The 13697-nt window shown below is 41.1% G+C and overlaps 1 protein-coding gene across 2 annotated transcripts in view; it reads right to left on the minus strand.

Moving 5' to 3' along the window:
* Positions 1-1924: 1924 nt before the first annotated feature.
* The window catches only part of LOC140716923 (transmembrane protease serine 5-like), a 72378-nt gene continuing 60605 nt past the window's right edge, over positions 1925-13697 (minus strand). For both annotated transcript variants that reach the window (XM_073030033.1, XM_073030032.1), the window contains 6 exons: positions 13407-13569; positions 9272-9450; positions 6511-6609; positions 6282-6424; positions 6026-6178; positions 1925-3259 (listed from right to left, as the gene is read on the minus strand). In XM_073030033.1, coding sequence (XP_072886134.1) covers positions 3242-3259; positions 6026-6178; positions 6282-6424; positions 6511-6609; positions 9272-9450; positions 13407-13569 — 755 coding nt within the window. In that variant the 3' untranslated portion in view covers positions 1925-3241. The remainder of the gene's footprint in view (positions 3260-6025; positions 6179-6281; positions 6425-6510; positions 6610-9271; positions 9451-13406; positions 13570-13697) is intronic.

Raw genomic sequence — 13697 nt, forward strand, 5'->3', positions numbered from 1 at the left:
TTAAATTTTAAAAATTTTACACAGAGTGATTGTGAAATCATTCCTGTTCCAGATTTCAGGGCAATCCCGCTAAAGCAGGGGTTTCCAACCTTTTTAATGCCATGGATCCTTACCATTAACCCAGGGGTCTGTTGACCCAAATTGGAAAGCCCTGCATTAATACCATTCCCCCACTTATTATCCAATTTCCTCCTCACACAGTCATTAAATCCACCCCCTGAATCTTCCGTTAGTCATCCATACTGAGGATAGTTTACAGTTGCCAGTTAACCTATAAAACATTACACCTTTGGGATGTATGAGTAAACTGGAACACTGGGGTGGGTGCAGAGTTGATGCAAGTTTCATATAGAGTGCGTCTGAGGTCAGAATCAAACCTATGTCACTAGAGCTGTCCCACATTCTGTTACAGACAAACCAGTAACGGTCGGAGCAACTTTGTTCACAGGCCTTTGAAAATTCACCCTTTCTTTATCTTCAGACTCTCTGTGCTGCTGCACTCTATTCTCTCTCTGAACATCCTCTCTGGGCAGCATAGTGGCAAAGTTGGATGAACCATTGTATCTCAGCACCAGAGAGCTAGGTTCAGTCCTGACCTTGGCCGCTGTCTGAGTGGAGTTTGCATGTTTTCCCTGTGTTTCCTCTGAGAGCTCCAGTTTCTTCCAATATTCCAAAGGCATGCAGGCAGGTAGGTAGGTAAGTTGCCCCTGCTGTGTGGGTGAGGGGTGGGATTTAGAGTGAATTGATGGCAATGTGAGGAGATGGAAGTATGGGATTGATGATCTGTGAGGTCTCATGGACTGAAGGGCCTGTTTCTGTACTGGACCTCTCTCTCCCCTGATGACCAACACACAGTGTAAAGAACAGTCTTATCATTAAAAAAGTTTCAATTATTGGGTTGAGTTGTTCTCCGATCTTGGCAATTTACTTGCAGATGTTTTGTCCCCATACAAGGAGACATCCAAGATCCATGTAAATTGCCAAGATTGGAGAACAACTCAACCAAATCCTTGACCACTCGAGCTACACATTTTCTGAATTATTTCCAACAACTTCAATTATCTAGACACCTTTTGGGGCTGGGGCGGTGAGGGGGGAGGATGAATTTCATAAAATCAGATCTCCTCCTAAAATTGTACCTGCATTGATTATGTCATCATGCCTATTGTAACACATCTACTCTTTTCTGGCAGAATCAGCATTGACAAACTTAACTCACATATTCTTACATTCACAAAGAACTCAACTAATTTCATTAGTATTTAGTAATTTATTTTGCCTTTCTGATAACGACCCTCTTCTTCTTGTTCTGCTTAGAGTAACATCTGGTGCCTTTTTGGGTAGTGTAGCATCCACAGGCGTTCACAGGGGTGTTATCAAACAAGGCTTGATACTGAGTCTCATGTTGTAGCTTTTGGGGATTTGTTAGTGAGGGAAGAGGTAATGTAAGTGAGTTCCGTGGTTGAGAGCCTCAGCAGCTGAATTTACAGCCATCACTCATAGAACAATACAAGTTAGTGAGTGCACTGGACTGGAACCAAAGTAATAACACAAGATTAATTTTTCACCTACATATTCTTAGAATGTATGATTCAACCAAGGGTTTCCTTGTACAGTACTGTGCAAAAGTCTTAGGCACATGCATATAGTTAGGATGCCTAAACATTTGCATAGTATTATATTTGTCAATGTGGAGCGGAGAGCAAGTTTGTAAACCTGGTGGGAAGGAAGGATGTTGGGAATGGTGAGAATGGAGTGCCACGGGAGGGGTATGGGACAGGTAGCAAAGAGGAAGTGCCAGGGCAGGGGGTAGGGGCTGGCGCAGGTGTAGACACACTCAGCCCCAAGACACCAGGCAAGGTAATCTGATTCCAAACAATTAGTTTATTGATCATTACAGAATGTCTTTTTGGTGCCTCCCGCTCTCTCCCCTCTCTCTTCCCCTTTTCCCAACCATGATTCCCCTCTCCTTGCCCCCCTCCCATTCCACAATAGAGACCCATATCAGAATCAGGTTTATCATCACTTACATATATCATGAAATTTGTTTTTTTTGTGTGGCAGCGGTACATAAAATTACTACAGTATTGTGCAAACTACATGTGCTCAACTGTAGTTAATGGCCTAGGCAGCAGCTGTCTTTCAAGAACATGGCAATTTGAAAGACAGCACTTAGTTTGCAAGCTCTTGTATCTTTGCAGCAAGATCTATCACTGCAGCAATCCAAATTGAAGTGAAATGTAAACTAAAAAAGATCATTTTTATTTTATCTTCAATACTGCTTTGAACAATTCTAGGCAAACCGGTTTGAGAACCACTCATAAACAAGAGAAAATCTGCATATGCTGGAGGAACTCAGCAGGCCAGGCAGCATCGATGGAGAAGAGTAAACTGTCGACATTTTGAGCTGAAACCCTTCATCTGGACAGGAAAAATAGAAGAGAAGGTGGGGGTAGGGGGAGGAAGAAGCGCAAGGTTATAGGTGATAGGTGAAACTGAGAGAGGGGGAGGGTTGAAGTAAAGAGCTGGGAAGTTGATTGGAGAAAGAGATACAGGGCTGGAGAAGGGGGAATCTGATAGGAGAGGGCAGAAGATCATGGAAGAAAGAAAAGGGGAGAAGCCCCAGAAGGAGGTGATGTGCAGGTGAGGAGATAAGGTGAGAGAGAGAAACAGGAATGGGGAATGGTGAAGGAGAGGGGGGACAATTACCGGAAGTTCAAGTTTGAGAACCGTTCATCTTATTTTACAAATTTGACTCAAAACAGGGGCAGGTTGTCAAACAATGGATTGAGTCTCAAAGTCAGACTGTTATAGAGCATGGAAACAGGCTCATCTGCCAGCTTATCATGCCAACCAGAAATTAATCAGGATTAAAGAAATTTGTAAAACGATGCTACCCAGATTGGTACACTTAGACCAAAATAGCTGTAAATATCTGATTTAATGAGGAGAAACCTCTTTTTACAACAGTTACTGACACAACGTTCACACAGGCTGTAAAAAGTCCTCTGACGTTCCATCTGGGAAAAACATTTTCTGGAGAAAAAACAATTGATGGTCCACACTCGGTGAGTCTGATGCAACAATTATCATTAACCTTCCTTGCACAGGGTATAATTTCACATAGGGTCGTAAAGTCTGATATCCAGAGACAGTGAAGATATAAAACCATCAGGTCTGCTGCTTTCTGCTTCTAGGCAAAACATGCTTCTTGTTGTTTCAGAAGATTGCAGAATGTTTTCTAAGAGATAGAGTTGTCCTATCCATAAGAAAGAGAAAAAGTTACAGGATCAAACTGATAATCATTTAGGCACAAAGGAACAAGTATAACTCTTAGCTACACGAGTGAATCTGCAGATGCTGGAAATAAATAAAAACACAAAATGCTGGCAGAACTCAGCAGGCCAGACAGCATCTATGGGAGGAGGTAGTAACTCTTAGCTACATCTTATAGGAAATAGGATCAGGAATGGGTTTTCTTCCTATTCAGATATTAAACAATATTATTGCGTTTTTAAACTGTCCATTCCACTTTCCTGCATGTTTCCATAGCCATTGATAATCCTACAGTCTAAAAATCTATGCCCTGAGGATATTTCAGGGCAACTTCTGAGGGTGGAGAAACTGGGGAATTATTGTCACAGAATGTGGTGGCGGCCAATTCAATATGTGTATTTAAGGCAGAAGTTGACAGGCGCTTGATTGGCAAGTGGATTAGTGGTGAAAGGAAGAATGGGTTTGAAAAAATATCAGTCTTGATTAAATAGTGGAGCAGACTTGATGGGCCAAATTGCCTAATTCTACCTGTATATCTATGGAGGAATACTGGCCAAACAGGGGATAGTGTATGTTAAGCAGGTATGAATGGACCTATCATGGTGTGCTACAAAGAAGGCCACCATTCAGCGTCTCTTCCTAAAAGGTTGTTCTACCTGAATTTGGACAAAGTACCCACGTTTCTCTGAACAACATTTAACGATCTCATACCGGGCAAATAATATGCTTTTCTATGAAAGTGGATAATGCGCTTTACCTGGTTATACCACATTCGCCAGCTTTGTGCCTATTCAGTTATCCCTTTGCAAACCTGCCTCTTTCCCTTAACTTACTTTTTCATCATTTTTGTACTATTGGTAAGTTTGGGGATGTAGAATTCTGCGTACAATATCATTGATACATTGATGGTTAAGTTATGGTTTAATTAGTAGTGGCATAATTGCTCAGTTTGAGGTATACACTGCATGAACATATTAATTATGTAATATAATAACACTGTTATCATTTATGCAAATTTGATGCTCATTCAGTAAGCAGTGTTTAGTATAATGTGGTAGTGTTAATATAATAATCAACAAAGTTGTTGTGGATTCCAATTAAATATAAACCAAACAAGGCTTGACTGAAATGCAACCTGTTTTTATTTAAAGCACACTAGAGAGGCTATGATGGGTTTAGTTATACAAAAAAAGAACAAACTCTAAACTCTGGGATTTATTCCCTGTTGTGCTTGTGTCTCTTTCACCATTTGACTCTCCTTCATCATCAGTGCTTTTGACAATCTGCCTTAATAGTCCAAGGTCTGTTCAACACACACAAAATGCTGGAGGAACTCAGCAGACCAGGCAGCATCTATGGAAAAGTGTACAGTTGACGTTTTGGGCCAAAACCCTTCAGCAGGACTGGAGGAAAAAGCTGAGGAGGAGATTTTAAAAGGTGGAGGGGGGAGGGGAGAGAGAAACACAAGGTGATAGGTGAAACCTGGGGAAGATGAAGTAAAGAGCTGGGAAGTTGATTGGTGAAAGAGACAGAAGGCCATGGAAGAAAGAAAAATGGGGGGAGGAGCACCAGAGGAAGGTGATGGGCAGGCAAGGAGATAAAGTGAGAGAGGGAAAAGGGGATGGGAAATGGTGAAGGACAGGTGGGTAGTGTTTAAGAAATTGAAAGTTGGCACTACATGATGAGTGCCAACAAAATTTGCATGTGCCATCTTGGGCACCCATGCCATAGGTTCACCACCCTGTTTTAAGCTGACAAGTTACAGTTATACCAGGTTTTGTCAAGTCCAATGAGTATTACTGTAATGCCCTGGTTCATATTTTTACTGTTATGCTGTATGTATTTCACTTAGAAGTTCTGTAAGAGCAGTCTGTTCTGTTTTCAGCCTGTTTGGGTTATTGTTGAAAAGAGATGAGGAGAAATGTCTGACATCCAATTAGGATGGTCGAATCAAGAGGAGCTTTCTCTGGTGAGGGACACTAAGGCTGGGCTTGGGGCTTTTGTTTATGAGGAGATGAAAGGGAAGACGCAGGAGAGAAGAGGCCATAGGATTTGACCCAGAGTGGGACCGTGATTCAATGAGGCCAGGGGTGAGATTGATTGAGGATCGGTGACTATGGAGGAACCGTGAAAATAAAACATCAAATCAAAAGAGCCCAGGCATGTTCAGCTTAGCTCAGTTCTAGTTCAATCTAGTGTTGCATTGTTCATTATCTGCAGGCTACCCTGATCAAAATCGCACAAAATAGCAACAATAAAAAGGAGCAACTAGAAGCACATCATAACGTGAAAAACTACAGATTCCAACCCACAACTTGAGCACATTTGACTGTTTTCAATAAAAAGGGCCCTTTTCTTTTCTTTGTTCTTTTCTTTACTAACCCTTTAGTCAAATTAAAGTTCATAATGCGGTGTACTGTCTGTTATTTCGAGGCACTAATTTGTAACAGGGTTGCAAATTACACAGCATCCACACAAACAGGGGTTTGGGGTGGGAGAGCTGTCTCGATCTTACGAGATTAGCGGGGTCAGAGGTTGTCTTCCCTAGACTTACGTAGCCAAGGAAACCAGGGGTATCACTACCTTGTAAGTGTGGATGTGTTAACTAATGGGGATTGCATGAGAAAACTGATGTTGCTCACGTGGCTAGACAGAGAATAAGATTAGATATAACTGAATTTATCTTTCGGTTAATGGAGGATACAATTTAATATACTGTCCATTTATTCTGTAGGAATGTGTTCCTTACCTCAATAACGCTGTATATCCATTCTCGGAGCTCTGAAATCTTTGTATAAACTCCTGGGTGATTGGCTTTGGCGCATCCGATCCCCCAGCTCACCATGCCGGTCAAATGCCAGGCACTAATTCCCTCACATACCAAAGGGCCACCACTGTCACCCTGCAATGCATATCCACGTTTGTCATACAGTATCTTATGCATCGGGATAACCGCATCAAACTGTCCACAGCTTAAGTATTGGACCCAACATCGCTGACCTCACCTGGCATGCGTCAGCTTTGCCCTCCCTGTATCCAGCGCACAGCATTCTGGGAGTAATGGCACCATTGTACATGCAGCTGCTGTTACATCTCTCGGTGCTGATGAGAGGGACAGAAGCCTCCTTTAAAACATTTTCTGTAACGTCTGAAAGATGAAAAGTCTGAATAAAACACATCCACGCATCCCCCTGTTGCATAAACTCCCTCAAACCCACTGTGCCTAATACTCACCGGCATCTGCACTTGTTTGTCCCCAGCCTGTTATCCAGCACTTTTTACCTGGCATGATCTGCTGGTTGTACTTTGGCAGACAGATTGCCTCCACAGTATCTGTAACAAAAGCAATGACATGACGATCCTCACAAGTGATGAAGATGTGAAATAACGCGAAGGAAGGAGCAGACTGCAATGTGATATTATCAGTGAATTAAAAGGCAGCTCAGTGTCTGCGGACCTGCAGCCTGGACAATGATCTGTCTTGTTTTAATAGATGCAGACAGCTCTTCTACACTCAATGCACTGATTGTTTGTTCGATGTCTTCTGCTGCTGTAACCCATCCAATTCAAGGCACAACATGTTGTGCATTCAGAGATGTTCTTCTGCACACCACTGTTGTAACATGTGGTTACTTGAGTTACTGTCACCTTCCTGTCAGCTTGAACCAGTCTGGCCATTCTCCTCTGACCTCTCTCATTAACAAGGTATTTTTCCCACAGAACTGTCACTCACTGGGTGTTATTTTTGTTTTTTGCACCGTTCTCTGTAAACTCTAGAGACGGTTGTGTGTGAAAATACCAGGCGATCAGCAGTTTCTGAGATACTCAAACTACCCCATCTGACACCAACAATCATTCCACAGTCAAAGTCGCTTAGATCATATTTCTCCCCCATTCTGATATTTAGTCTGAACAACAACTGAACCTCTTCACCATGTCTGCATGCTTTTATGCACTGATTAGATATCTGTATTAACGAGAAAGTTTGCAGGTATAGTGGCTACTGAATGTATGTACTCGTATCATTTTCTGTTCTTTTTTATGAAAGAAGTTTGTACTGAAGTTGTTTCAGTGACTTTACATTTGATCCACGTTTATGAAATTGGTTGAAAAAGGCATCACACAGAAAATGCTGGAGGAACTCAATAGGTTAGGCAGCATCTATGGAGAGGAACAAAGTATCAATGTTCATGGTGAGGGCCTTCATCAGTCCTGATGAAGGCTCAGTTCTGATAACGAGTCTTGGCCTGAAATTTCCAACTCTTTATTCCCCTCTATAGATGTTGCCTGACTTGCTGAATTCCTCTAGAATTTTGTGCCTGTGACTCAAGAATTCCACCGTCTGCAGAAACTCTCGTGTTTGAGAAAGGCATGTTGTCCAGGTCCTGCTACTGTTGGCGCCTGTGACCTACGTTTTGGTGGTGTGTTTTTAGGCTGATTGAGCGATCTGGTGCTTGGCTGTCTCTGAAAGAGTTTGTTGAGTCTTTTGAGTGAAGTATGTGGCCTAGAGGCCAAGAAGTTTGGAGATGGGGCGCAAGTCCATGATCGACTTTATTTCTCACCAATCTCACTGATTAAAGCATCAGGGAAGACTGAAATCATCGAGGCAAGAATGGAAAATGAACGGGTGAAAGGTGTCTGCATGTGACATGTTTCACATTATGATGTGCTTCTAGTTGCTCCTTTTTATTGTTGCTATTTTGTGCTATTTTGATCAGGGTAGCCTGCAGATAATGAACAATGCAACACTAGATTGAACTAGAACTGAGCTAAGCTGAACATGCCTGGGCTCTTTTGATTTGATGTTTTATTTTCTGTGTTTTTCGCTCATTCTTTTGCCATTTGCGCAATTTGTTGTTTTTATTTGCGCGTTGGGGGTTTGATGTTTTTCTTTGAACAGATTCCATGGTGTTTCTATCTACGTGAAGACAAATCTCAGGGGTTGTATACTGCATAAATACTTTGATCATAAATGTACTTTGAATCTTCGATATGTTGCTCCTGTGAAAGACAGGATGGATATGTTTCAAAGGAAAACAGCAAAGAGCATCTGAGGCCATTTACTTTGAAAATGGCCATTTAGCGCCTCAGATTTAAGATCCTCGACATAAAGCATTAGCTCTATTGCACCCTGACCTCGATGAGTGCTCCCAGCACTTCCTATTTTTGTTGCAGGGTTCTAGCATCTGCAATGTTTTGCTCTATGCATCCCAACTCTGTTGTTTCAACCCTTCCTCCACCACCCCACCACCCAAACTCTTCATACAACAACTTCAGTTAGTAAAATTTTAATAAATTCCCATTGTCATTACCTCCCTTGTGGAGGTGGGGGGAGGGAGAGGGAAAGAAATTTGTCAAATAGGCGTTCATAAAATAATCTTGGAAGTACAAGTATGGGTCCTTTACTTCTGGTGTGATTGAGGAAGTCAGCATTGGAAAGGCCATCGTTTGACCTCCTGTCTGTGCTGAGATGGACAACACAAGACAACAGAATTGGTTCATGCATCTGATGGAAAAGTAATAATCAAGCATCAGAAAATTCATTCTAGAAGCCAGGCATCTATGTTTTCCAAGAATGAACCGGCTCAAACATTTCTGTGGTGTGTTCTATTGTTAAACAACTTGTCGATGATAACGACGCAGTTGAATATTTGATGCATGTGCACAGCCCGCACATACGAACGAGTGTTTGGGAGATTCGCAGGTGGCTTTGCTGGCCACTGTGGGGCTGCAGGCACCTTCTGTTGTGTGGGAACCCAGTTTGTGGCAATGTCGTGGCATCTCGAAGAGAAATCTGAACAGTTGAGTTAAATGCCCTGGTTTAACTCTACATTGCCATTGCTTAACCAATATTTTCATTTAAATATATTGCTGAAGGAGCTTATTTCCAGCTTGCAAACTGTTTGGGTTATGAACTACTGTCAGGAATGGAATCTTGTGGTAACCTGGGGAGGATGTTTACACTTCAGGCACACGCTCAAACTAAAGTTCATACCAGTAAATGTAATTGGTTTCCTCAGCTTCATGAGTGCAATGTCATAGTCGTGAGTGTCATCATTATAGTCATTGTGGTAGATAATTTTGTCGACCACGTAGGTGGGAATGCTGGTGAATAGAATGATCTGTCTGTCCACAATCCCAGCATACACGCGCCAGTTGTGAGCAATTGATAACCTACAATGGAGAGAGGCCATTAGCAATGTAACAAATAATATCAGAAATAGGATCACTGAGCTCAGAGGTACACTGTACAATAATAAGGCCTTAAAATATAGGAGCAGAATTAGGCCATGTGGCCCATCGAGTCTGCTCCATCATTTCATCATGCCTGATCCAATTTTCCTCTCAGCCCCAGTCTCCTGCCTTCTTCCCATATCCCTTCCTGCCCTGACCAATCAAGAATCTATCAACCTCTGCCTTAAATATACACAAAGACTTGGCCTCCACAGCTGCCTGTGGCAAAAAATTCCACAGATTCACCACTCTCTGGCTCAAGAAATTCCTCCTCATCTCTGTTTTAAAAGGACGCCCCTCTATTTTGAGGCTGCGTCCTCTGGTCTTAGACCCTCCCACCATAGGAAACATCCTCTCCACATCCACTCTACCAAAACCTTTCACTATTCAATAGGTTTCAATGAGGTCACCCCTCATTCTTCTGAATTCCAATGAATAATGTATCCTGTACCTCTCGATCCTACAACTCCCCACTCCCAAGTATCCACTGATTCTTAAATCTTTCGGTATCAGCCTTGAATCTTAAATGGCATGGTAGTGTAATGCTTCTACAGACCAGTGACCATGTTTGAATTCTGCCACTGCCTGCAAGGGTCTAACTATGAAGATTTAGTCTTCTTCATTTTTTCCTTAGTCACCTTGACTGAGATTTCGCTTTCCATTACTCTGTGGAAAATGAAGTGCTGATCTTCAAAAAACACAGCCCTTAAAGTGGCGGGGTAGCTTAACGCTGTTCCAGAATCAGTAACTTGGATTCAATTCTCTGCTGGTTGTAGGGAGTTCCTATGTTCTCTCAGGTGATTGTGTGAGTTTCCTCTGGGTTCCCTGGTTTCCTCCCACATTCCTCATGTGTACAGGTTAGTAGGTTAATTGGTCATATGGGTGTATTTAGGTGTTGCAGGCTTGTTGGCCCAGGATGGCTTGTTACTATACTGCATCTCTGAATTAAAATATATGCAGTATTTGTACCATCATTGGTAGAGAATTCTGAAAATTTGTAACTCTCTTCATAAAAATATTTGTACTATATAATTGATCTCTTTTCTTGAGGCCCTGCAGTTGGAAGACCACCTAGTCTGTTAATCACTTTCAGAATCTTATGAAACTCTAATTTTTCTAAGCTTCAAAGTGGAAGAGTTAAGAACTTTGTGAATCTAAAAGTCTGTCGTGTTGCCTGTGAACAGATTCTTATTCTAGTGGTATGTAATTCTAGGAACTTAATCAGTAATTGTGAACTGCTGAAATATGTATTTGTTTTTTTCTTCCACTCTCCAAGTATTCTGCATCTATTTGTCACATCTCCTCACTCATTTATCCTCTAATGGGTGGGAGCAAAAATGTTTCTAAACCATATCTCTTAATGAGGTTAAATAATAATAAAATTAATGATAATTCTCTCAGATCAGGAAGTGTCTTTGGAATAAATTTCTTTCTGGCTTCGTGACTCTCATTTAGGACAATTAGGATGCCCGAGTGTATAATATGGAAATGTGAATTTGTGCACTAAAGTTAAGGTACATTGTTGAAGTAACCAAGTATTAGGCTGCTAAAGCGAAAGATTTGGCACTGAAACTGAGTGACTAAGATACTTTTTTCTCAGTACTCAGGTATCTTTCATTGAAGAGGAAAATAATGTTAAAGTAAATAAATAATATCTGCCAACATCTGTCAGATAGATAATTGACTCTGATTGCTTTTTCTAGCAGGGCTCCATGGTTTAGGCTTCACATTCACCATCCCTCACTGCTTCTCCTCAATAGCTGGTTCCACTAAAGCCATTGGAACTGAATAATGGAAAACCAATGAAGTGCACAACCTGGTTACCACCAAAGACCAAAGACAAATATTTACAATGTGCTGCAGGAACTCAGACAGCATCTATGGATTGGAATAAACAGCCGACATTTCAGACCAAGACCTTTCACCGGGATTCATCGGGTCCTGGTGAAGAGGTTTGGGCCGAAATTTTGACTGTTTATTCCCATTCGTAGATATTGTCTCTCCAGCATGTTGTGTGTATTGTTCCAGATTTCCAGCATCTGCAGAATCTCTTGTGTCTAGGCAAATACTGACATTGTAGTCTATTGATACTACAGTATCAACTGATGTTCTCATAGTGAGAAATGAATTCACAGCAAGCAATCTATACAGCAGGATCAGATTCAGAATCAGCTTTATAATCACTGAACGTCATGACATTTGTTTTGCGGCAGCAGTACAGTGCAATGCGTAAAATACGATAGGTTACAATAAGAAATATAAAATAAATAGTGTAAAAGGAGCACAAAATAGTGAGGTAGTCTTCTGATGGCAGAGGAGAAGTAGTTGGTCCTAAAATGGGCAAATGATGCCTGCTAACTCACTAAACAGGACACTACAGCTAACAGTCTACAGAGCCTCACTAAGATGCAAAACCATAACATATTGGAGTCCTGATGTACATCAGGTAAAAGTAAAATGATTTTATCAGAAAAATGCAGATTATAGAATAGCTACAGGTGCATAAAGTCAATCCTCAGTCACCAACAGTGCTGTGACCTCCAGACGTGAACGATGAAGCCAGGAATTCTTTCTGTCATCGGCTCATCCGGGGATCAATACCAAAGGTTGATCAGAAGTCTGGAAGTCAAAGACCAGTGGCTGAAGCCTGGATGCTGGAGACTGGAGGCTCAGCGGCCTGTCCTTGTTCTGCTGAACATTGTGGACATACTATGTTGGCGCCAGAATGTGTGACGACACCTGCAAGCTGCCCCCAGCATATCCTTAGGTGTGTTGGTTGTTAATGCAAGTAACACACTTCATTATGTTTTCATGTACCCGTGATAGATAAATCTGAAATTGATGTGAAAACCTATTGAAATTTCATGGAGTTACTTGTTTGTTGGATTTTGATGTTTGAATCAAAGTTTCTTTCAGAAGTCAGGAAAGAGGCACAAAATTGTTGCTTCATGATGGTTTTAAGTGTTGATAGAACAAAGGAAAGTTGGACAGACAGCGATGGAGATCTACTAAGCAAAGAGAGAGACAAAGGGACTAAGAAGATATTGAGATTAAGATGGCATTGCTTTGTGTTTAGCTATTTTATACCCACAGATAAAGAAATTTCCATTCAAATCTATAGGTTAGAATTAACCAATGAGAAAGACATTATTCATCTTATGTGTCCAATGACATTACCTAATGATTTTCCATCTCTTTATGCATTTCTAATGATGGTCTATGTGCTTCTTTATTCCATGCATATTAGAATAGATTTGATTTTTTTTGTCCGATTTTGGCACCTTACCCAAAAGGTCAGGTTTTTCTGAGCTGTGCTGGATTTTAATGTTTTAATCCAATGTTCTTTCAGAAGTCAGGAAAGAGACACAAAACTTGTTGCTTCATGATGGGTTTATTAAATGTTGATAGAACATGTTAAAGGAAAATTGAACAGACAACAATAGATGTCTACAAAGTAAAGAGAGAGACAAAGGGACTAAAATTTTGCCTAGCCTAGAAGAGTTATTTTTATATCACAAAAGAAAATTCAGTTCAAATTTATAGATTGGAATTAACCAATTACAAAGCTACTATTCAATACTGCAGTACCAAGCTAACCAATGAGAAAGCACTTATTCAAATAACGCAGAACAAAGACTTCCAGAATTATATTTAGCATAGCTACTAGAGGCACATTAAACTGTTACATACTGTATATATAAGAACTATTTAAAATACAAGCAGATAATTAATTGTTAAACTGCAAAGAAAATTAACAATTAAACAGTCTAATCTAAGAACTAAACTGTTGGATCCAATGTGTCAAAACATTAAACTAACAGACATGCTCTGGAATTTGTAAGAAGAGTGATGCTCATGCAGAGAACATCAGTCTCATGGATCAAGGGTTGACTTACCTGTGCACACAGTGAGCTGCAGTAATGAGCCAGTATTCATCGAGGATGGACCCCCCACACGTGTGCTGGTAGTTATAGTACAGTGTGACCTGCCAGGGCCAACTCCCCAGTGTGGCATCCTGTCCTCCAACAATCATGGAAAAGTCATGCCTCTCCCCGCATGCTTCATAATGAGGAAGACAGTAGAGGTACAAGTTAGAGACTGAGTAAACATACTGTATGTTTGACTTAAACTGCAGGTGGACGCGATGAGAGACAAGTGCTCTGGGTGTTGGTTGTCTACGGTGGAGA

This window comes from Hemitrygon akajei, chromosome 26 (assembly GCF_048418815.1).
Source record: "Hemitrygon akajei chromosome 26, sHemAka1.3, whole genome shotgun sequence".
Taxonomy (NCBI): domain Eukaryota; kingdom Metazoa; phylum Chordata; class Chondrichthyes; order Myliobatiformes; family Dasyatidae; genus Hemitrygon; species Hemitrygon akajei.